This window comes from Notolepis coatsorum (genome assembly GCF_963971535.1).
Source record: "Notolepis coatsorum genome assembly, chromosome: 10".
Lineage (NCBI taxonomy): Eukaryota > Metazoa > Chordata > Actinopteri > Aulopiformes > Paralepididae > Notolepis > Notolepis coatsorum.
This window is the reverse complement of record NC_140174.1, coordinates 43,414,276-43,439,499: the sequence shown is the minus strand read 5'-3', so window position 1 is coordinate 43,439,499 and position 25,224 is coordinate 43,414,276. Positions and strand designations below refer to the sequence as shown.

The following is a 25,224-nucleotide window of genomic DNA, read 5'->3' as shown; positions in this document are numbered from 1 at the left end:
ATGGGTTGAGGGGGGGGAGGCAGGGGAAGAGGGTGGTGGGGAGACTTCTGAGAAGGTAATCGTACCAGTTAGAAGTGATAAGGAGATGGAAGGAGTAGGTACGGCTGGAGATGCAGTACGAAGAAAGGATATGGTATGGAAATGTGGGGGGGGGGGGGGGTGGTAGAAGGAGCTTGTGTCAGCCGGGACACGTTAAATAGCCAGGTGAAGAGTGGAACTGTTGAAATACAAGGGACAGATGTTGGGGATGAAAATGAGGGGGGGGGGGGGTTGTGGTGGGAAGGATACAGAAGAGGGGAGTGATACTGGGGTGGCGGTAGCTGTTGAGGGTACAGGGTCAAAGGACTCAGTTGAGGGGGTCAGGGTGGAGGAAGTAGAGGATATTGACATGGAAGAGGGGGACGACGGGATGAAGGTTGTTAGGCAGAAGAGGAAGATTGAAGTAGTTGGGTTGTCAAGCTCTCAAGCTAAGAAGACAGGTGTGACGGAAGAACTCAGCAGTACACAGAGTACACAAGAAAGTTCATGGTCGGAGATGTGTGTTGATGATGATGAGGAATATGAGAGCGATGCTTCTGCAACTTCAGAAAATGAGGGCTATTCATTGAGGGCAATGAAAATGTTTTTACAGATGACAAAAGGAAAAGGGTGGAGATAACTCATTTCTTTCCAGATAAGGAGTTGTTTATTTTGGCAGCAAGGAAACATATGAGGTTTCAAGGAGATGGTCGTTTTGTTGACACAGAGATATACAGGATGAGAAAGATTGTGCAGAAGGTACTGCGGGACCTCAGTAAGGTGGAGGACGGAGTGGAATCGTGTAGTTTTTTTTTTTTTTTACCTTTTTATTTCTAAATGAGAGTTTTTTTATTGACGGGACTGGTGTGTTGTCACTTAGGGCTGGACATTTCAAGGTGTCCTGCTACCGGGGCCAGGAGGCTGAGATGTTTTTTGATCATCTCATGTACTCTTATACATTTGTGGAACTTTGTAAAGACTGGGATTATGGAGGATTCAGAGACAGGAGCGGAGCGTATCGTTTTAATGCCCGATGGGAAGGCCACGCCATACTCCTTCAGCAAACATTTCATCAGAGTCGTCATGGGGGATGTTGTCTCTGCCGTCTTTTTATGTTACCGGCACCGTTACCTTGATAAAGGGTTGGAAGGTATGACTGTGGGGCTCGACACGTTCTACGCCGGAATAAACGGTTTCCTGATTCAGCCTCGGAGGATGATGGTAAAGCGGACTTTGCTGGTTAATTTTTACCCTATGTTCGGAATGGGTTTCATCAGGGCTTGGAGCTCTCGAATCAGTCTGCTCGATGGGAAGTCACTGGGGGCTGCCAGTCTCCGCACGGGGGGAGTGGGAGGTGATGTTGGAGCGGCATCTGAACCAGGAAGGTAAAGGCGGCCTCGGACGGGGTGGCGAGGGTAACAAACTGTCTAATGAGGATGTCGGTCCAGAGTGCATCTCGGTCCCCCTGCTCTGTTTTCGGCCCCTGACATCATCGATGCCATGTGATATACAACTGGTGGACGGTAGGAGCATACATGATAAGGCTGAAGGAGGAAGGTCAGCTGACGAGGCGGCCCTGTTTATCCACGGGATAGGCTTTGATTGGAGTCTGTCGGACACGCACAAAGGCCTGTTGTGTTGTACCACATGGGGAAAGGTGAAGCTAGAGACGCTCTTCTCAGGACTACGGTTTCTACAGTGCCTCTCCGGTGTCTCTCTCTCTGATGCACCCAGAACTTTAGATCATTTAGAGTATTTTATTTTCCCATGGGGGACATTTTCAAATTACAATTTGGTTCGTTTTCAGCATCGTTGTCCCTAATTTGGTTTTTTTTGTGTTTTGTTTGTTTTGTGTTTTTGTTGTTTGTTTTTGTTTTGTTTTTTGTTGAGTTGTAGAGTATTTTAATTTTTGAATGGTTTGTTGCATCAATTGTGTTTTTAGTAAAAAATAAAGTTTTTTATAAAATCAAAATCTCTCTCTCTCTCTCTCTCTCTCTCTCTCGCTCGCTCTCTCTCTCTCTCTCTCTCTCTCTCTCTATCTCTCTCTCTCTCTCTCTCTCTCTCATTCTCTCTCTCTCTCTCTCTCTCTCTCTCTCTCTCTCTCTCTCTCGCTCTCTCTCTCCTACAACATACCTTCTTCCAATCCATGAAGACCTGCTAATAACCCCATCACTCATTTTCTTACACAATCACACCATCATTCTGCTCCCATTATCCATCTGTCCTCCCCCCACTCATTCTCTCTCTTTCAACAACGTGGGCTTGTGACTCTCCTGCAGAAGAGTAAGTTTGAGGAAACAGATGCTGAACATTCACACGGCCACACACACATGTGTACACACACATACAGTCACGCACATGCATGTACACACATAAACACAGAGGGACAAAGACGCATCACACACACATGCACACACACTTGCACACACACACATGCAAACACATACACACTCACACTCCCTGTCTCAGACAGACGAGACACACACACACACAAATGCACACACACTAGACCAACCAACCAAACACACACACACACACACGCACATTATACACATAAAGATATAATGAGAGAGAGAGAGAGAGAGAGAGAGAGAGAGAGAGAGAGAGAGAGAGAGAGAGAGAGAGAGAGAGAGAGAGAGAGAGAGAGAGAGAGAGAGAGAGAGATTATTTGAGGTAAATGGGTGAATGCTGGCTCAATGGTGAGATTTAGATATACATTTTAGAGATATCTCCCTAAAAATATAGCTAGGACCAAAGTGGTTGTGATGACCGACTGACATATTGGATCATTGGTTTTGATTGTTCTAGGGTGCATGGAATCTGCTAATGATTCTTCACATATCAGTTTGTAGGCCCATAGCAATACACATTATATTTGTTCTATAAATCATGATTATTGTCTCAAATAACCATTATTTTAGCAGAATCCATCAATATCTACTATGCAGTCTACTATTGACCTCTTCACTGCTACTGTAATGACCTGTGTGTTTGTGTGTGTGTGTGTGTGTGTGTGTGTGTGTGTGTGTGTGTGTGTGTGTGTGTGTGTGTGTGTGTGTGTGTGTGTGTGTGTGTGTGTGTGTGTGTGTGTGTGTGGTGTGTGTGTGTGTGTGTGTGTGTGTGTGTGTGTGTGTGTGTGTGTGTGTGTGTGTGTGTGTGTGTGTGTGTGTGTGTGTGTGTGTGTGTGTGTGTGTGTGTGTGTGTGTGTGTGTGTGTGTGTGTGTGTATGTGTGTGTGTGTGTGTGTGTGTGTGTGTGTGTGTGTGTGAGAGAGAGAGACCGATGTTTCCGCTCAAGTGAAACTGTATTAATAAAGTCTATTGAACTTTGCCTCATAGTGTCACTGTGTGGACTATTTGTGTGCAGCTGTGTGCGTGTGTGTGTGTGTGTGTGTGTGTGTGTGTGTGTGTGTGTGTGTGTGTGTGTGACCTGTGAGAGAAAGAATAGATTGAGGTCTCTAGTCACATGAGTAATAGTAGGGACTGTAATGTGTTCATATTGGTTCCATTGTGTTGTTGTCGCTATGGGTCATGTGAGTCACACAGAACCTTTATGGGATGTAGATAAAAAAAAATATCTACAGCAAAAAACAGTAACAGAAATTGGCTCCGATGTATACAGATATAAATACGAGTGTCGGGTGTGTTGACCGTTGTTTGACACTCACTCTAGCACTTGAGCATGAACATCGGAAATCAACCGGATTTTCTCTTTCATGCTAGTCCTTCGGAATTAATTTATTCTTCCATTATTCCGATTTACATCGGGCACCGTGAGCTCCGAAAACATCTCGACAGCAAGGCTTGTTCAGGTTTCATTATTTTGAAACGTGTTGATGTAATGACTTGGGGTTAAAGTGCAACGTGTTTACTTTTAATGGAGGGCAAGCGGCTACGCGTGCCCCTTCCCTTTCAGGGTGCAGTGAAGGAACCAGTCCGAGTTCACGGATGGTGATAGCCTTAGATTAGAGCTGACAGGCTGTGTGTTAAGCCATGAGTCACTGTGACATTTTACATCATAATGGGCCCAGAGCCAAGACAAAACAAATAAAGGGTTGCAGTGAAAAATGTCAATTGCGCTCAAGATATACAGGCCTACAATATGCAATTACCGCTTAAAGTGAGCCTTGTTTATTATAACCCAGTTTGTGACAAAAGAGAGTGTTGAAAGCTGAAGGAATTAATGAGGAGATATTCCCACCTCAAACTGAACCTAAGCAAAACAGAATTGCTCCACCTGCCGGCCAAATCCTCCCCCCTGACCGACCTCTCCATCACAGTCGAGAATGCAGCTATGACCGCGTCCCCGACCGCCAAAAACCTTGGTGTTGTCCTCGACGACCAGTTGAACTTCTCTGCTCACATCGCAGCGACAACCAGAACCTGCAGATTCCTCCTGAGCAACGTCAGAAGGATCCGCACCTTCCTGACAAAAGAAGCCACCCAACTCCTCGTCCAATCAATAGTCATCTCCCGCTTCGACTACTGCAACGCACTGCTAGCTGGCCTCCCGGCCACTGCCACCAAGCCCCTTCAACTCATTCAAAACGCAGCGGCCTGCCTGATCTCAAACCTACCGAAGTCGGCCCATGTCACCCCACTTCTTAGGGACCTGCACTGGCTCCCCATTGCTGCACGTATCCGCTTCAAGGCCCTCGACCTAGCATACTGTGCGGCAAAGGGAACCGCTCCCGCCTACCTCCGGTCAATGGTCTCTAACTACACACCCTCAAGACCCCTACGCTCTGCATCTTCTGGCCGCCTCAGACCTACTCCTATCCAAGCTCCGGGAGGGACATCAAAGAGAAGCCGCCTATTCTCAGTCCTTGCCCCACAATGGTGGAATGAACTACCCACCCCATTTAGGACAGCCGAATCCCGTCCAATCTTTCGCCGTCGACTAAAGACGCACTTCTTCAACCATTACCTGAAATAAGAAAAAAAAAAAAAAAATCTAACCCTAACTAACCTTACTGTCATGCACCTAATAAACTAACCTACACTGTAACATGCAACACTTTGATGAACATTGTTACTCAGCTGATAGAGTTGTACCCTTCCTGATGACCTGTCGTACAGAACTTGTAAGTCGCTTTGGATAAAAGCGTCAGCAAATGACTAAATGTAAATGTAAATGTATATATATATTTTTTCAACAATGCCCCTTCTCTTTGCCTCTGACTTTGACCACCCCCCCCCCCTTCCTTCCTCACCCATCACTAGGTTTCCATGATGACCAGGCACCCCTTCCCAACGGTGGACGTCCCGGACCACGCTCACTACACCATGGGCACCGTCATCCTGGCCGTGGGCATCACTGGCATGCTGGGAAACTTCCTGGTCATGTATGCCTTCTGCAGGTAACCCTAATACCAGTGGTTCTCACCGGGGGGGGGGGGGGGGGCACATTAATAATGATGATTCATTACCTAGGGTTAGGATTGCACAATACACAATACCCAGCTGTTAACACATTCAGCGCCAATAACGAGTAAACTCGTTTTTAGATCCTTTGATATTTTTCCTCTATTTCTTTTTGTAGGGGCTCCTCCTCCTGCTTGAACAGAGATTCACATTGATCGCCTTGAAATTCCGTTGCCTAAGCGTATTTTACTATCGAAACGTGTATAGACATATACACTAGTAATCGCGATGGCGATGCAATCACTTGGAATTATTCTTTTTGGAATACCTTCTGGCTAAGGTAATTATATATAACAATATTCTGTCTATTTTACCGAACCTGAAACGTGTTTTTCTAACGATCACAGTTCTGTGTTTTACCGGACATAAAACATGTTTCGCAAACACGATCACAATTTTGAGTTAAAACTGGTTTTTGTTTATCCATTTTGTTTATCCATTTCACTATTTGCGGCCAAGGAGGGGGGGGGGGGGTTCTGATGTTTACAAAATAAGTCGTGAAGGGGAAATAAATCTATAAAGATATTTTATAATCAATTGGGCGGCTGGGTAGCGCAGCGGACTAAGTGCCTGCCTACCACCGCAGAGACACTGGTATCGAATCCAGCTGTCAGCGGTACCTCCGGCTTGATCGGTCGTCCATACTAACACAATTGGCAATGTTAGAGGGTGGGAAACCGGGGGGTGTGTATCCTGGTCGTTGTAAACAGCGACTCCTACAGGTCGGTCGGGGCGCCTGCTCAGCGAGGAAGGGAACTTGGGGAAGTTGTGAGATTGTGGTCTGGAACGCCGGCGCAGCTCGGCGAAGGCGGAGTCCACTGCGTCAGACCAGACGAAGGGCACGGAAGGCGAGGTGAGTTGGGTGAGGGGCGCTGCGACCAGGCTGTAGTCCCTGATGAAGCGCCGATAAAAGTTGGCAAACCCCAGAAAGTGTTGGAGCTGTTTGACGTTGGTGGGACGGGGCCAGTCGGACACCGCTCTGATCTTCTCGGGGTCCGCCCGGATCTTGCCGCCCTCAATGATGTAGCCGAGGAAGCCGATGGAGGAGACGTGGAACTCACACTTCTCCGCCTTGACGAACAGCTTGTTCTCCAGAAGACGCTGGAGGACCCGGCGGACGTGCTGGACATGCTCCTCCATGGAGCGGGAGAAGATCAGAATGTCGTCTAAGTAGACGAAAACGGAGCGGTGGAGTACGTCACGGAGAACGTCATTGACGAGGGCCTGGAAGACAGCAGGGGCGTTGGTCAGTCCAAAGGGCATTACCTTGTACTCGAAGTGGCCAAGTGGTGTCTTGAAGGCCGTCTTCCACTCATTCTCTCCCGCATGCGGACAAGGTGATAGGCGTTCCTGAGGTCCAGTTTTGTGAAGATGGTGGCACCTTGCAGGGGCTCAAAAGCAGAGTCGATTAAAGGCAGGGGGTACTTGTTTTTTACCGTGATGTTGTTGAGGCCCCGGTAGTCGATACAGGGGCGAAGGGAACGATCCTTCTTGGAAACGAAGAAGAATCCTGCGCCGACAGGAGAGGAGGGGGTGATTATGCCCGAGGCCAAGGATTCGTGGACGTACTTCTCCATTGATTCTCTCTCTGGGCGTGAGAGGTTGAACAGGCGACTAGCGGGGAGTGGCGCTCCGGGGAGTAAATCAATGGCACAGTCATATTGGCAATGAGGAGGCAGGGAGAGAGCCTGTTGTTTGCTAAAAACCGCTTTTAAATCATGGTAGGCAGGCGGAATTGCAGACAGATCAATGTTCTCATTGGGGGGGTGCGAACCGGCGCCCTCTAGTGGCGGCCGAGCCGATTGCAGACATGCGACGTGACAGTGGGCGCTCCAGCTGGTCACTAGGCCGGTAGGCCAATTGATAACGGGGTTGTGTAACTTGAGCCAAGGCATGCCCAGGACAATGGGATTGTGGGGAGAGTTGGTAACGTGAAACTGAATATTCTCACTGTGATTCCCGGATAGCAGAAGGCGGAGGGGTATGGTGTGGCGAGTAATTCGCGTGAGAAGTTTCCCATTTAACCCCCTGGCGTCACGGGGTATCGGCAAGGCGTCAGTAGCGATGTTGTAACGGGAGACTACTCCGGCGTCGATGAGGTTCTCGTCGGCCCCTGAGTCAACCAGGGCGGATAACGGGAGTGACACAGCGTGGCGCGGAATAGCATGTTTGGGCCGGAGCTGGGAGCGATATCAAGACTCGAACAGACGCCCAGCGCTACTGTCGAGCCCCGTCGTTTGGGGCGAAGCGGGCATGAGACAATGGAGTGACCTGTTTGGCCACAGTACAGGCATGCTCCTGTGGCGAGCCTGTGTTGGCGTTCGCTGGGGGGAAGACGTGAGCGGTCGAGATCCATGGGCTCGGAGGAACTATTTTCTTCAGCGCGGGCGGCGCGACGAGGCGGACCGGGTATAGGCGAACAAGTGGTGTCAGCTTTCTCTCTACGACGTTCCCGAAGACGCATGTCCAGTTCCCTGGGCAAATGGATTAACTCGCAGAGGGAGGTGGGTTTTTCTTTGGACGCAAGCTCGTCCTTTATAGCGTCGCTCAAGCCTTGGCGGAATGCGCCTCGCAACGGTGTGTCCCCCCAGTCGGAGCCGGCGGCGAGGATGTGGAACTCGATAGCGTATTCGCTTACACTGCGACCTCCCTGGCGGATCGAAAACTAGCCGGAGGCCCCCTCTGAGCCATCTGGAGGGTGGTCGAATACTTTACGCATGTCGTCGACGTACTCGGAGTATGAATTGCAGAGGAAGGATTTATTAAAGTGGAGAGCGGTGGCCCATCTCAACGCCGCGCCCGTGAGCAGAGCCGACAGGTAAGCTACTTTAGACCTTCCGTTGTAGCGTTCTGGTGCGGGGACAGGGGGTTCCCTATGCGGGGGTATCGCCGCAGCGGGGGAAGAGGCTGGTGGAGCTTGCTGAGCTGTTACATATGCCTCGAAACGGCCGTATAGTCTGTCTTGCTCCGCAGAGCCGTGTGCGAGAGCGGTAAGCTGAGCAATGATTTCATCCAACGAGTGAGCGAGTTGGTCTACCCGAGCATTCTGGTCGTCGATAATACTCACGGGCTCCCTTTGAAACTTCCTTTTACGTGATGGATGTGTATCCTCCTCCTTGGTCTCGAGTGCAGCTGGTGCTGACATTTTGGTCGTGGTATTCTGTGAGATTGTGGTCTGGAACACAGCCCAATTGCTGAATACACAGGAGAGGAGATAGGAGCGTTTTCAAGGGTTTTAATTAAATGAGCAACACAGGAATTGGGGGTGTCTGTCTGTCTTGTTCTGTCTTGTGGCTGCCGTGGCGGCAGCGAGCGAGCAAGTGGTCCTTGTTCTTGTCTTGGGGGCTGCTGGGCTGCAGCGGGTGAGCAAGTGTTCCTCTTCGGGGACAGGAATTGTTCAGGCAGGGACGGCGGTCCTTGTGGCACAGGAGAGAACTGGTTAGAGCAAGGCAATACAAAGAGTAGATTCCAGCAGAGCTTCAGGTAGAGACGTCGTACCTGGTGTACTGGCTTTTTGAGTGATTGTTTTTTCTGTTATCCTGCCAAGCTTTTATGTGTGATTCCAGGTCAACACAATAACTTTAGCTAATAACATTACCTCCACTCTGTCTGCAGCAGGTCTCTCTACTCTTGGAACAGCATTGTTTTCCTCCATTTGGAGCATAACTAGCCACACTTTCAGTGTGTCCCTATCCAAAGCAAGGTAGTCTATGACCTGCAGCAACCAACTGTAGTGACAGATTCTAGTGGACGTACTTTGACATGCACGTTTCCCCATGTGATTACACAGCAGCTGAATCAATCTCCCTCAATACTGGACCAATTACAATAATGTTTGTCTCTATTATTCATTTAACAACACACAATGGAAAAATAGGGTAATTTTTTTTTGTTTTTTCATAAATCTTTTTATTTAGACGTTGGCATACAAACCATCACTCATCACTCCTTCCATCTTATTCCCATAAACAGATACATCAAATACAATAACAATAAGATACCACTTTCACATTGTACACCAACCCTTAGTTTATCCCATCTATTTACATCTCTCTCAACCTCTCTAAAAATACTCTTGTAGTTGGACTTCACTATATTGGGGAGGGAATTCTGTATATGCACACCCAAATACGTTATCTCCTTTCTTACAGGGATATCTTGGGGGAGTGACAGTGTTATATTATTTGCGGCTCCATTCAGTAACATTAATGCAGATTTTGTCCAGTTAATATTGTATCCCGACAATTTCCTATATTCTTCTAGTGTCGTCATCAACGATGATATTGATGCATTGATGTCCGTTACATAGATCAGTACGTCATCTGCGAATGCCGAGATCGTATGTTTAGACGATTTTATCTGGATAGGTGCAAAAATTTGGTTCATTCTAAGGTGTTGGGCTAACGGTTCGAGAGATAAAATAAATAAACTGGGCGAAATTCCGCATCCCTGTCGTGACTTGCGGTCCTCTAAATATGGGGGAGGGGTCTGAGTGCAATCCGTTGGTTACTACCATGGCCGTCGGTTTCGCATATAAAGTTTGTATCATGTCTATGAAACCTTTTCCCATGCCGAATTTCTCTAGCACCGCCCATAGGTATGGCCACTCGAGGCTGTCGAAGGCCTTTTCGGCATCCAACGACAGAACCGCATGCCGAGTATCCTGATGTTGCGTCTCATGTATGATGTGTAGTAGTCTCCTGATGTTATCTGCCGCTAGGGGTCCCTTCATGAACCCAGTTTGGTCGCCATGAATCATTTTGTCCATGTATTTTCCTAGTCGCCGAGCTAATACTTTAGTACTACTTTTTGTCTGAGTCATTCAGAGATATTGGACGATAATTGGAGCATTCCTTGTGATCCTTCCCTTTCTTGGGGATTAGTGTAATCAGCACGTTGTCTGCCTTTTTCAATAGCCGAATTTGTGGCACTAAGTATGATTGGACCCAATAGATCCCAAAAGTGTAGTAAGAAGGTTATTTCCCTCTGCTCTTTAATGCATTTTCCAATTCTCCCAAAGATAGCGGGCGAGACAAGTCTAGTGCTTCCTGTTTGTCCAACGTGGGGAGATTTAAACTGTCTAAGAAGTTACTACATCTACTAGGGTCGAAGTTTATCGTTGATTTATATAGATCTTTGTAAAAGGAGTGAAATGTTTCATTAATCTCCTTTGGGTGCGAGACCAGGGCCCTCATGCATCAACGTGGACGTAGAACTTGACCTACTTCCACACGTAAGCACGGAATGTAGAACTAGCGTACGCACAGGGAAGTCGGCATTCATCACACGTGCGTACGCAGGCTCTATGCCCTGCCGTGTTGATGAATACCACTTTGTTCTACCGTCAATGCTCGTGCATGATTATCCATATATGGTCATGAAAATGAGGAAACACCCCCCATGGGATGTGAAATAATGGACCGACCCGAGCGGGACTCCGAGAAACTCCACGGAGAATTCACTGCTGTCGAACCAAGAAGACACTATCGCGTATTATGATTTATGGGATAAATAAAAGGCGGACTTGTAAACGGTGATGTCAGATATCAACGGCTCCCTAAGACCATTGCTGCAATTCTGCCTGGACAGCTCAAAATACTAATAAAGACCGTTCGTTGACCACTGTTTGGCGTTGGTTGTGTGTCATTATAACCGTGCTGTAATATGAATGCCTTTATTAGTTGTGTTCGATTGGCTATATGATTTTTAGAGGCATCTATTTTGTTGTCGGCTAATAAAGACCGCGCTGGAATATGACTGCCTTTTCCCGTGTTGTTTGATTAATACCCACGGATTAAAGTTCTCCTCAATTCTATTCCAAATCGCGATGGATCTCCCGTCAATTTTCTACCTGCTGCATATGATTTCTAGAGGCATACTACAATCTATTTTGATGTCAGTATTGGGTAGCCTATATAAACAATATAATACGAGAGCATATACAAGAACAATGAATCTCACTGCATGTATGATGTATCCTGCCTTTCAATACATGAACTTGAATTCCATCATGTTTGTGTGCGGGACTCAAGGCTGCTGTCACAATGGGTGGTACCGCCGTACAGTAATAATAACAGTCCACACAATATCACGATCCATGCCATAGCCTATGTTCCATTAGGACATGATCTGTGACGACAAATGTTCTAGAATGTTTGATTAAGATATCATACTCTGACAGCATGCCTATGAGCAACAAAAACGCGAACTTGAATCCCATCATATAGTCTGTCCACTATATCTGCATGGTGTCATTGCAATGCGTTTTCTATTCTTTCTTGTACAGTAAAAAGGGGGAAGAACACTATATTCATATGACTTATTCTGCTTACAGCTTCGAAATTCCACTTGTTTCGTTTAACGTAAAGCCTTTTAAATATAATCAAAACGTTCCCGTGTTTCGGCGGTCTGTGCGCAAAATAATAACGAGTTGAGCTTTATGATTTATGATGAATTGAAAATGGGGGACCCTGATGTAAACAGGACGAAAGTTGGTCTGCATCCCCAATTAACAATTGTATGTACTGAGCTGTACTGTACTGTACCCATTCTGCAATCTGTTAATAAACTTTTCAATCAATCAATCAATCAAGCTACGCGGAGCGCAGTCAGTCAGTAGCCTACACCCCGTATATTCCGATAACGCTATATAAACCATGCTGCATTCATTCTGAGAGAAAGATCTATTATTCCAAATGCTATTTATAGGGTTTTGACCATAATTACACTACTGTTGCTATCTTACAATGAACTATAATGAACTACGGTTCATACAGAACATCCAGTGTTATTATGCACAGAAGCTCATTTCCTTGTTGTAATAATATATTCTACCACTGGGAGCTAGGTACGCCAGGTCTGACCTGTGCGTAGATGTACGCACGAAGTCAAGTTCAAGTTCAAATTGATGAATCCCACTCTTTGCTTAGAAATGATCGTACGCACGGGTTACGCACAGATCTGTGCGTAGAACATGTTGATGCATGAGGGCCCAGGCCTTTAACACCCGATTTTATCATGTCTATCGCAGCTCTTGATTCTGTCTGTTTTAGTTTCAAAGCTAATAGTCTACTGGGTTTACTCCCGTTAAAATAATTATTCTGTCTTACCCTATGCATGATGAACTCTGCCCGCCTTCTTAAAAGATTGTTGAGTTCTGATTTTAATACCTTTAGCTTACTATAGACTGGCTCGGAATATTTGCTTTCCAATTGTTTCTCCATTGACCTACATGATTCCTCCAGTGTATCTATTCTGATGTTGCGTTCCTTCTTAAGGTGGGAAGCATATGATGAAGTGAATCCCCTAATAAACCCTTTGCTTGCCAGCCAGATGATTCTAGCGTCTTCCACTGACCCCTCGTTGTGTTCTAAAAATTCGGGAACATCCTTTCTAAATTTAGTGATGAATGTTTGATCCTGTAGGAGTGCTGTGTTGAATCTCCATCTAGGTGTTTTGTTAAGTTTGAAGCTCAAGTCCACCTTCATCAACAACGGGTTGTGGTCAGATAGTACCGCTGGGAGTATCTGCATGGGGTCTACACAGTCCTTTAGGCCTCTGGACATTAGGAAATAGTCAATTCTCGAATGAGATCTATGATATGCTGAAAAACATGTGTAGTCTTTCGAAACCTGGATTTTGCACACGCAATATGTCTAGTAAATTGAGATCTTCTAACATGTCGTTCAGAGCCTTAGATGCTGCTATTTGGGTGGGGCCTGCAGATGTTTTGGATCTGTCCAACCTAATGTCACACACCGCGTTCATATCCCCACCGATGATCAATTCATAATCTACTAATGCTAGTAATTCTTTTGAGTTCTGGGTAAAGGTTTTTGTCAAAGATCGTTGGTGCATAGATTGAGATGAAGGCTACTTTCTTCCCATAGATGGTATGCTATTTGCCCAGATGCGTTCCCACTACACTTTTCTATTACTAATGCTGAATTACTTTTTAACATGATCACTGTGCCTCTAGAACTAGAACGTCTGCATGATGACACCGCTACCTTATACGTTCTATTTTGAAGAAGGGAGACATCTTTTTCCCGTAGGTGCGTTTCCTTGATAAATGCCACATCTGCATTTTTCCTGCATAATAAATCCATGCATTTCACCCTTTTAATTCTCTTATTCAACCCCCTAACATTGTAGCTGACTAGTGTGAGATTAACCATTATTCCATATCTTTATGATTCCCCTCTGAGTTTGAGTTTCCAATAGTATCCCTTCCATATCTAAGTGCACCCCAAGATGGCCCCCCTCCTCCCCGCCCCTAGGCCTCTCCCCGCTGCCACCCCCCCCCTTTATCGTCTGTACGTGTTGTTCCTATAATAAGCCTATAGTTAGCAGCTCCTAATCCCCTACATCAGTGGTCACCAACCTTTTTAAGCCCAAGATCACTTTTTTTTGTGAAGGCAAGATCTACATATTGAAGCGTTGAGAGAAAAAGACAGCAAGATTGTACTATATAACTAAATTACTTTTAGTTTGCCTGTATTCTAATTACATGCAATGCTTTGGTCCAACATTAAAACGTCAAAGTAGAACTGTAATATGTACTTTCTCAGTCAGTGCTAAGTGCAGTCATCTTATGCAGCATCACTTTTCACATCAAAACAAAAGTAGAACTGTAATGTGGACTTTCTCATATTATTAACATTGACAAACATATTTACAATTAGCATTTTATAAAGTAGAACTGTAATGTATACTTTCTCAGTCAGTGCTAAGTGCAGTCAGTGCTAAGTGCAGCATCACTTTTCACATCAAAACAAAAGTAGAACTGTAATGTGGACATTCTCAGTCAGTGCTAAGTGCAGTCAGTGCTAAGTGCAGCATCACTTTTCACATCAAAACAAAAGTAGAACTGTAATGTGGACTTTCTCATATTATTAACATTGACAAACATATTTACAATTAGCATTTTATAAAGTAGAACTGTAATGTGTACTTTCTCAGTCAGTGCTAAGTGCAGTCAGTGCTAAGTGCAGCATCACTTTTCACATCAAAACAAAAGTAGAACTGTAATGTGGACTTTCTCATTTTATTAACATTGACAAACATATTTACAATTAGCATTTTATAAAGTAGAACTGTAATGTGGACCCTCAATGAAAGATTTTTTTAATTCAGGGAAAGATCTACAGGGAAAGTCTCAAAGATCGACCAGTCGATCGTGATCGACGGATTGGTGACCATTGCCCTACATCCTATTATATTACCCGCTTCGGTAATTATATTACCCTCAGTTGTCTAAATTCAGCAGACAGCGTATTCCGAACACTAACCATTACGCCTTAAATGTTAAACATTAAGCATTAACCTTTTCCACCCTGAAAATCCGCCTAAAATAAATGGAAAAGTAAATGGAATATTGCTCCACTTCTACAAGGTCCATTTTCATATTCTTGGTATCTAGGGACATCTATGGACCTCAGGGAATGTATTCCCAGTGTCAGAAATATTGTGTCTATTACTAGCCTTGCTTAAATTGTGATGAAACAAAGGAGAATATAAATTATGATTTTTCTTTGCATCTTTGACAGTGAATAACACCATGCTAATAATAACCAAACATTAAAAACTGCCACTGATCTTGTTCAGTACCTTCTTGAGATCATGTGTACAAAAAAATCCAAGGAAATGAATAAAGGGAAGATGATTAAACATATGGTTATGTAGATACAGTACTGAATTCTCCCATCCGGACCAATGCAATTTGAAATATTATTATAGAATATAGAATAGCAGGGCGGCCGGGTAGCACAGCGGACTAAGCGTCTGTCTACCACCGCAGAGCCACTGGTATCGAATCCGGCTGTCAGCGGTGCTTCCGGCTTGGCCGGCCGTCATACTGACACAATTGGCGGTGTCAGTGGGAGGGAAGTTGGTGGGGGGGTTGTAAACAGCGACTCCTACAGGTCGGTCAGGGCGCCTGTACAGCGAGGGAGGGAAATGGTGAAGGTAGTGTGACTTCCCACGTGTTACACTTCACCAATGAGAGTCCGCGCTGTCAGGTGAAAAGAGGCTGCTGGCTGTCTTTTATGTATCGGAGGAAGCATGTGATAGACTTCAGGGCTCCCTATACCGACCAGTGGGGGGCACATGTGCGCAACGACCAGGAAGGGGAGGGGGGAATTGGCATAACGACTAAATTGGGATGGGAGGAAAATACAGAAAAACAGGAGGAGAAAAAGTGGATCCAAAAAAAAAGAATATAGAATAGCAGGCTTATAAATTACCTTATTATAGCCAATTCGCACATTTATATATATATATATATATACATATATTATCTTTAAAATGCCAGAGTTCAATTTGGATTTAGTATCACCAGGCGTGCATAGGAACAGATAATGAAATCTACTGTAAATACAGTAGATTTTTTATTTTGATTAGGGTGCAACTGTTTTGAAACTAATCTCATATCTAATTGTTGCTACATGCTAACAATAGGGAAGAGAAACTAACTACGTTTCAATATTTGTCATAAACATTACCTTTTGTGGTAGAATTATCCAGAATAATAGCAGTTATTGAAATAATTCATAAAGTACTATGAACCTTGAACCCAATAGAATCTTCCAGGAAGTGTAGTTTAAAAAAAAATCAACGCAGAACCAGGCCTGTGGAAGTCCACTACAAAATGGCAGCAAACAAACTACATTTCCCAATCCCCCGATTTTACAAAACGGTCGCCTCTCGCGGATTATACAGACATTCCACAGAGGAAAATCTATCTATATAACACTTTAACCTATTCCTAAACTAACATATTGATGATAATATACATTCTAAATTCTGTTGTGACATGTTCATAATTGTGACATCCTCCGGGCACGACGCAATTAACACAAGTAGATTTCTTGAACTGATTTGAATGAAGCTTGTTCATTCTCCATCCAAACCTTCATCCAAACCGTAAAATCTGTATAACATACAAATGCATACAAAAGATTCTATTAACATTGAAAGTCCATTAAAACCATGGTCAGAACATCAACTGTCACATATACCAAAATCATCATCCAAAACAATCAATACCGTATTGGCTGCGTGCCAGTATAAGAGAACATTGATGCGTTATGGTGGTATGTCTTTGATCCTTATCTTGGAAGATTGTCTTGTTAAGTTGTCTTGATGGATTGTCTTTTGCTTGTTAAGATTGACAGGTAAGTCAATAATCCACCCACAATCATGTCGCAACTCAAGAGAAAGAAGGCGGAAACATGTCACCGGATACCAGGTGGACCAATTCTCGTGAGATGAAATAATTGCACAAACAAATAGAAATAGTGCGCCACTAATATATCTTATATAAACCCATAAGAAATACAATGAAATACAATTGAGTGTATTATTATTAATATACAAAAATAAGCATATAAAATTGTAAACGAATGTAACTATATTAACCAACTGTTAACCATAGCTGCAGTTACAATGATGTTTATACTTGAATATGTTTGAAATTAAAATCGCTAGTTTTATAGAACAGTCTTGAAATATTGATTTATGACCATTATGTCATTTGCGGTCCGCCGACGGACCGCGCAGGCGGAAGAGGTTAAACCTTAGACCTCAGTGAGACTATCGACTGGGCCTCCCACGAGAATGTTAATTATATTACCCTTAGTTATCCAAATCCGACATATCAATAAACTATAAACATCATAGCCAATATAAACATTGTGATACTTTGTGCATTCGCCGTAAACAGCGTTACCAGAACAGTAACCCTTAAGCATTAACTGTTAAGCATTTAAACATTAGACATCAGTGATACTACCAACTGCACCTCCCATGTGAATGTTACAGGATTCAGAACTTCAGGGTGGTGCAACGGACATTGCGCTCGTCACCAACCCAAGAGACACTGGGTTCAAATCCGGCTGTCGGCGTTGCCTCCGGTTTGGGCCGGCCGTCATACTGGCTCAATTGGCAGAGTCAGCGGGTGGAAGTCGATGGGTGGTAATCTGGAGGTTGTGGACAGCGACTCCTACAGGTCGGTTGGGGGACGCCTGCACAGCAGAGACAGGAAATAGCGGGGGTAGTGTGAGCCTCCCACACGTTACACCTCGCCAATGAGAGTCCGCGCTGGCAGGTGAAAAGATGTGACAGGCTGCCTCCTCGTGTACCGGAGGGGACACGTGATGCAAGGCTTCTATCCCCCTACGACGACCTGTGGGGGGCATATGCGAGCAACGTTTAAGACAGGGGAGGGGAGAATTGGAAACAGCAAAATTGGGATGAAAGAACAAAAATAAATAAATAAGGAGAAAAAGTGGATAAAAAAAAAAGGATTCAGAACTTCAAGTGGTAGTCGTGGTACTTGTAGTCACTACATATCCTCCTCCCCCGCCGGCAGGGCTGAGGGTCCCGGGCTGTTGTGTAGTTGCTCGTTTAGCGACCTCCGCACGGGTCTGCCTCTCCTCTTGTCGTCCAGAAAGAGCCTGACCTCCTCCGGTGATGTGAACGAACATAGAACACCGCCATAGTTCATCTTCAATGTAGCCGGGTATATCAGATAGGATACACAATTCTTCTCCCGCAGCTCCTTTACCACTTCTGCGTACGCCTTCCTCCTCTCATTTGTGTGGGCGCTGTAGTCTGCATAGAATCTAATGGTCCTCCCTTCGTCCTGTATGGGTCCGGTCTTTCTCGCTTCTCGTGCTCCTGTCCTGGAAACAAAGTACCTTGAAAATCATGGTGCTCTGTCCGTCTTCTCTCGAGGAGTAGATCCTGTGGGTGCGCTCAATTTGCATCTCCGCCCCGACCAACGTGGAGACGCATTTCGGCAGCATGCATTTAAAAAATCCCCCGGCGTCCTTCCCTTCCCTCCCGGCTGCTATCCCGGTGATTCTAATGTTATTTCGTCTGTCCTGGTTTTCGAGCGATTCCAATTTGGACCGGAGTTTATTCACTCCAGCGGTGTTGTTGTCCACCTCACGTTTTATTTCGGCTTTTTCAACGGCGAATCTCTCGTGCCTTCACTACTAGACATGCTTAATCAACTTTATAATCTACTTTGTTCAGTTTTTAGCGAGTTTAACCTATCTATTCTTACCCTATTAGGAGAATTTTCGCGGAGCACTTGTTCAGCTAAACCATTATAGTCGCGGGTCACGTGCAGCCTCAGGGTCCAGGTTTTAAAAGTAACAAAGTTATCCTTTAAAGATACAGTACAATGATCATAACTTTCTTATTGTGGAATGTTAATGATAAATGATACATCAGCTTTGATGTATCATTTGTTTTGTATATCAGCCAAGTCTCAGAAGATGGAGGGGGCGTGGCTCTGTGTCCACTAGACACTATAGATGCTTGATTGTTAAGGACCACTCACTGTGTTCTTGCACCACTCAGACAGATGTGAGCCAATCAGAGTAACCCAAGTACATTATACAATATCTTCATTATACGATATCTGTAATAGCTTGATTCTGTTGATATCCAGAGGGATGGAGATCAACGCGCTTTAGGCTTTAGTCATCACAAAAGTTCTAACATTTTGGGTGATTTAATTTTTTTTTTTTTACTGTTTTCTGAATCTTTGATTTGTAAATCCGGAGGTGTCAGAACACAGACAGTGTGTATGAGGGGAGACAGTCACGGAACACAGAAGAATGACTCCATGTAACAACCCATCATCTACACTCATTGCACACACATCCACATGCACACACTCATTTTTAAAACAAACACTCACCTTAACACTCACTTTAGACACTTTAACACTACATTATATTTATCTATTATTAAAGAGATTTGCACTACATTCATACCTCATTTGCAATTGCACCTTACCTCAAAAAAACCACAGTGCCTGAAGCATAGACAGGTGCTGCTGAAATGACAATGTTCACAGAGAGAATGTCTATAGCTATACATGCCCTATTATGCACACAATGATGGTAGTGTTCATTAGTAACAGCCTCCTCATTTCACCGCACAGAACAAATGCCCACTAGCTGTGGTGGCTCACAGTAAAATGCCAAAATATTTAGTCACAAAAAAGCATAATGTTACACCGCTTGCCAGCATACAGTGTATCTATTGTGGAGATTGCATTCCCCCCAATTCATTGACCTATGAATACATTGCCTACTCTTCATCATTATCATCATCAATGAAATGTCATCATCATAATGACATTATGCCTACTCATCAATCGTCCTCCATATCGATCATCAACACAGAGAATGGCAATGAGAAGCGTGTGCATGCCTTCCTGTTTGTATGAAACAGCCCACAAGCAGCCATGGAGCCGTCAGCCTCCTCCTGCTCCCTTTTTGACATTTACCAAATGTTTTTGTTGCCGACATCATCAGTAGTTCACGTGCGCAAAACTCAAACCACTGTTTTCAGGTTTCTGATTAGTGATCTGATTAACGTTTCTCAAGAAACTGATTTAGATTGCAACATTGAGTCAAAATACTCTCATATGCCTATAAACAAGCTATTTATGAGTAACTATAATTGGAAATAAAATAATGACAGAACAGATGACATTAAATGTTTTTTTACACAACGTTTATTGCCAGATTATCATAGTGACAGAGGAGGATCCTTGTTAAGGAGTTGAGGCAGGAACCAAAGACCGAACAGAACTGATAATAATGCAGGTGTAAGCATTGAATCCAAGATGTATTTATCTAACAAAAAAGAGAACAGACTGACAGCCGAGCCTGACTAACAAACAACAACAAAAACTGAAAACTGAATAACTAAACTGGAGAAAATTATAACAGACAGATAACGAAGGAATTCCACATAGAGTCAACCCGAGGGAGACCATTTACATCAGACATAAAACAATGATCCAACAAACTACACAGGGAAGAGTAAACAGATGGGGAGGTTTGAAAACAAGAGACTCGTGGGAGAAACACACTAAAGGAAACTAGACGGGGAACTACGACTCTGGGACGAGACAGGGAACGCAATACATTGAACGAAAAGGAAACATGACACATAGAAAACACTAGACAACTAAACCATACATGGAGCGGAGAGAGAGAGAGAGAGAGAGAGGAGAGAGAGAGAGGAGAGGGAGAGAGAGAGAGAGAGAGAGAGAGAGAGAGAGAAAGGAGAGAGAGAGAGAGAGAGAGAGAGAGAGAGAGAGAGAGAGAGAGAGAGAGAGAGAGAGAGAGAGAGAGAAGAGAGAGAGAGAGAGAGAGAGAGAGAGAGAGAGAGAAAGAGAGAGAGAGAGAGAGAGAGAGAGAGAGAGAGAGAGAGAGAGAGAGAGAGAGAGAGAGAGAGAGAGAGAGAGAGAGAGAAAGGGGCAGTCCATGACCTGGCAGAATCTGGGAGGTCCTGGATCCTGTTCTCTCACTAGCAGGGTTAGAAACACATATTGGATGATGTACAGTTACAGTACCCCAGTCTGATAGTTATCTTATCAGTAGCTTTCAAACCATGGCAGGCTCATTTAAATTCCTCGTCTAGCTACTTCTATAAAGCAAAGACATGTGCAGTGCATTGTGGACATTTCTCAGCTCGGAGAGACAGCCAACATCAATCACCTCTTCTCCTAAATACGACTGGTGCATGAGATGCTGTGGAATTCAGTGACATCACTAAATTCCATTCTAACTAACTGCAACCCAGTAAGGGAAAGGAAGACTTCTTCTATACTGGAACACAGCGACTATCCTCTCGTAATTTTTTAGGTATTTACTATATTAGATCAATCACAGATTTGCCTTGCGTAAGGGTTATATAATTGTTTTCATAATCGTATTGCTTCTCACTAAAACCCCATACTCATCCCTGCGTGTGTGTTGTGTGTGTGCGTGTGCGTGTGCGTGTGCGTGCGTGCGTGCGTGTGTGTGTGTGTGTGTGTGTGTGTGTGTGTGTGTGTGTGTGTGTGTGTGTGTGTGTGTGTGTGTGTGTGTGTGTCTAGGAGCAGGAGCTTGCGTACCCCGGCCAACATGTTCATCGTTAACTTGGCCATCACCGACTTCCTCATGTGTGTGACCCAGACACCCATATTCTTTGTCACAGCATGCACAAGAGATGGATCTTTGGAGAGAAAGGTAAACATACACACATACATACACACACACGGGCTGTCCCCGACTAAGGATTTGGATAGTCGACTTTGATTGGCCGAGATTAGCCGATAGTCGACTATTAGTCGAATATAAAAAAAATTATTTGAAGAAAAAAAAGTATAATTTTTTTTTTTATCATTCCATTTGGGCTGTGGGGGTGCTTAATGCCTGAAGGAGTCGATGGAAGGCTTCTTGTCCTCTGCAAAAGCATGCAATTGGTCCACTGATGGATACATCTAGGTATTTGTCTAGTCTAGTGCAGGGGTTCCCAAACTTTTCAGGCCGCGACCCAAAAATAACGGTGTCAGAGAGCCGCGACCCACACTATTATAGGAGGTAAAAAAAAATTAAAGAATTTATTAATAAATGTTTTGTGTACCCTTTAAATGCCAGTGTTTGTGATGGTATCACAAATTATTGTTAAAAAACAGGCTAGCATATGTATGATTAGCAACAACACTGATTTTGATGGTTTTTCAGTTTTTTTGTATTGTCAGATTGAAAATAATACAATCTTTTATTCAACTTCAGCCCTGATCATAATGTAACGGATGGTACCGCGAAGCCCAGTCACGAAGAACTTCCGACGTTGAGAAGTGGCTGAGGCACGGTAGCGGTACCAGGAAGTGAAACTCACTCCCCAGAGGCATCCAAACTGAGCGCTTAGAGAGGAGTTCCTCTCTTGGCGCAGCGGTTTGTGTTGCTTCCCCCCGTGCGGACGCCCGGGGTTCGACTCCCACTCAAGGCGCGGTCGAAGTTTCGTGGCAGGTACTAGGTTGTACCTGTTACAGTGGTGCCGTGACCCGGATGCCTTGGGTGGTGTGAGTTCAGGGGGGGTGAATGTAACGGATGGTACCGCGAAGCCCAGTCACGAAGAACTTCCGACGTTGAGAAGTGGCTGAGGCACGGTAGCGGTACCAGGAAGTGAAACTCACTCCCCAGAGGCATCCAAACTGAGCGCTTAGAGAGGAGTTCCTCTCTTGGCGCAGCGGTTTGTGTTGCTTCCCCCCGTGCGGACGCCCGGGGCTCGACTCCCACTCAAGGCGCGGTCGAAGTTTCGTGGCAGGTACTAGGTTGTACCTGTTACAATAACACCATATATTAATTGTATAATTATAATCCTTTAAATGCCAGTGTGTGTGATGGCATATATTTGCAATATATCAAATGCAAAGTAGATTTTTCTTGGGGCGATTATTACAGGCTAGCATGTGTCAATGATTAGCAACAACAGTTTTTTGTAAGGGTCCAGCCTCCACCAATCACATGCGGCTCCTTTTGTGTGTGTGTGTGTGTGTGTGTGAGAGTAACCTCGTTCCCAGCTTTATCTCGAGAGATAAAGCCTGGTAAAGCACTACGGCCGAAAGTGGGAATCGGGTAGGAAGTCCCGCCCCTGAAATCACGACAGGTGCTCGTGAAAATGCACTCCCCCCAGAAACAACCTCGTTATCGCCTCCCTCGAGATGTACGAGCGTCTGCTTGTTGTTTGTTTCCCTGGGGACTATAAACAGATCAGGGGGTGCCCGGAAACCGGAAAGCCTGTAGCCGGTATTTCTGTATTTCCGATTAACACTTTAGGAGGCATAGCTTTACCAGCCTAGTGTGAGAGCAAGAGAGAGAGAGAGAGAGAGAGATAGTTCTCCAACTTGTGTGAGTTGCAGTGATCTCCTGGTTGTGCCCCACCTAGGTTATCTAACTATTGCGCTGCTGCAACTAGAAACACTGTCCTGGCCTGCTTCTAGGTTCAGTGGCCTGACTGCAAAGTCGTGACCCCGACTTTGGGAACCCCTGGTCTAGTGTGTTCATTAGATGGGTGAAATCCTCTTTCAGTGCCTCTGTGCCTGTTTTCTTAGGCAGTTAGCCACTGGTATGCGTGCCATTAGCGTTAGCTAGGCCTCTTTTCTTTTGGAAAGAATGATATTTTTTTTTTATTGTATAATATATTATTTTTATTTTTTTGCATTCGACTAAGAGGTTGGCAGTCGACTACGGCTCCTTTCGATCGATTAGTCGACTATTCCTGACATACTATTCCTAAATTCCCATTGTGTGTTTGTGTCATGTACATATGGTGTTAGTATGCATACTGTGAAAATAGACAATGAAATAAATAGCCTTAAGCTACTGCTTGGCTGGCTTCAGCCTCAACACACGTGAAGACCAGCAACAATACAACCAACAATAATTCTACATGCCGGCAAGATGTATTAAACATTGTGTTACTGCAGGTGAGTGGATCTAACTCTACATGGCACGGAGTAGCACCATGACAGGTATATATAGCTATAATACACAAGGTCAGAAGATGGTAATATGCTATTATAATTATTTGAATGGTTACTTTTAAGACTGTGAAATGGTCAGTCATTTTGTGCTCATTTTATGCCTCTCTTTTTTCTGTTGTGAAGCACTTTGAGGTGCAATTTCTGTATGAAAGGTGCTATACAAATAAAGTTTATTATTATTATTATTATTATTATTATTATTATTATTATTATTATTATTATTATTATTATTATTATTATTATTATTATTATTATTATTATTATTATTATTATTATTATTATTATTATTATTATTATTATTATTATATTATATTACAATAGTTGAGCAAGCAGAGAAAAATTGCCTTCCTACACGGATCCCTGAGCGCTTCTGGGCCTGGGTGCATCACACCGTTTGCACCATGGACATTTAGGCCACTGATGATGCAATACTAACCATAATGTACTTTGATTTACAACACCTTGAAAACTCCAAGGCCTGTGCCAGCCTGCTGTTGGTAGACTCTGAGGTGTAATACCCTTCAGCCACATATCCCTCTCAGTAAAGCTCAGACAGATGTCTTGTCAGCCCGTATATCATCAGGAGGCAGGACTCATCTTTGACCAACAGGACCCGCAGCAGGTCAGAGGGAATCAGAAATGAGTCTAAAGTCATTAACACAGGCGTTCCTCAAGGATGTGTGAGTTCTCCCATTTTGTTGATTGATTGTACAAGCAGTCATCCCATCAATTGTGTTGTCAAGTCTTCTGATGTGTTAGTGTTCTGATGTGTTAGTGTTCTGATGTGTTAGTGTTCTGATGTGTTAGTGTTCTGATGTGTTATGTTCTGATGTGTTAGTGTTCTGATGTGTTAGTGTTCTGATGTGTTAGTGTTCTGATCTGTTAGTGTTCTGATGTGTTAGTGTTCTGATGTGTTAGTGTTCTGATGTGTTAGTGTTCTGATGTGTTAATGTTCTGATCTGTTATGTTCTGATGTGTTATGTTCTGATGTGTTAGTGTTCTGATGTGTTAGTGTTCTGATGTGTTTGTGTTCTGATGCCACTGCCATATTGGTTTGGTGATATACCGCTGGTCCCACTTTTCAGAAAAATAAAATATGGGCTAAAAAAGAGTCCAATGTGGGATTGATCACATTTGAAAAGAAATGTATAAATTGAAAAGAAAATTGTGAAATGAAGTCATCCGGTCACAGGGAACTTTGTGAAAGCAAATTGCAGTGTAACTCAGCTATGGCAGTGTAACAGTGTGGCTCAAAGTCATCTTTAAAGATGGATTTATTTTTTTATGAAATGTTAGCGAGACGTAAGTTATTATCCTTTAGGGCATGGCTAAGAAGAGAAAGGCTGGCACGAAATCCAGCTCATAGTGTAACTCCACAACGACACACAGACAGACTTGCATTACTAGAATTATATACTGTAGAAGTTACTGTGAGAGCGAC

The 25,224-nt window shown here is 44.2% G+C and overlaps 1 protein-coding gene across 1 annotated transcript in view; it reads left to right on the top strand.

The window, feature by feature from the left end:
• The window catches only part of opn4b (opsin 4b), a gene marked incomplete at both ends in the record, with an annotated part of 295,664 nt that overhangs the window by 114,719 nt on the left and 155,721 nt on the right, over positions 1-25,224 (top strand). Inside the window, 3 exon segments of the mRNA XM_084323026.1 lie at positions 5,240-5,376; positions 21,348-21,445; positions 21,448-21,480. Coding sequence (XP_084179152.1) covers positions 5,240-5,376; positions 21,348-21,445; positions 21,448-21,480 — 268 coding nt within the window.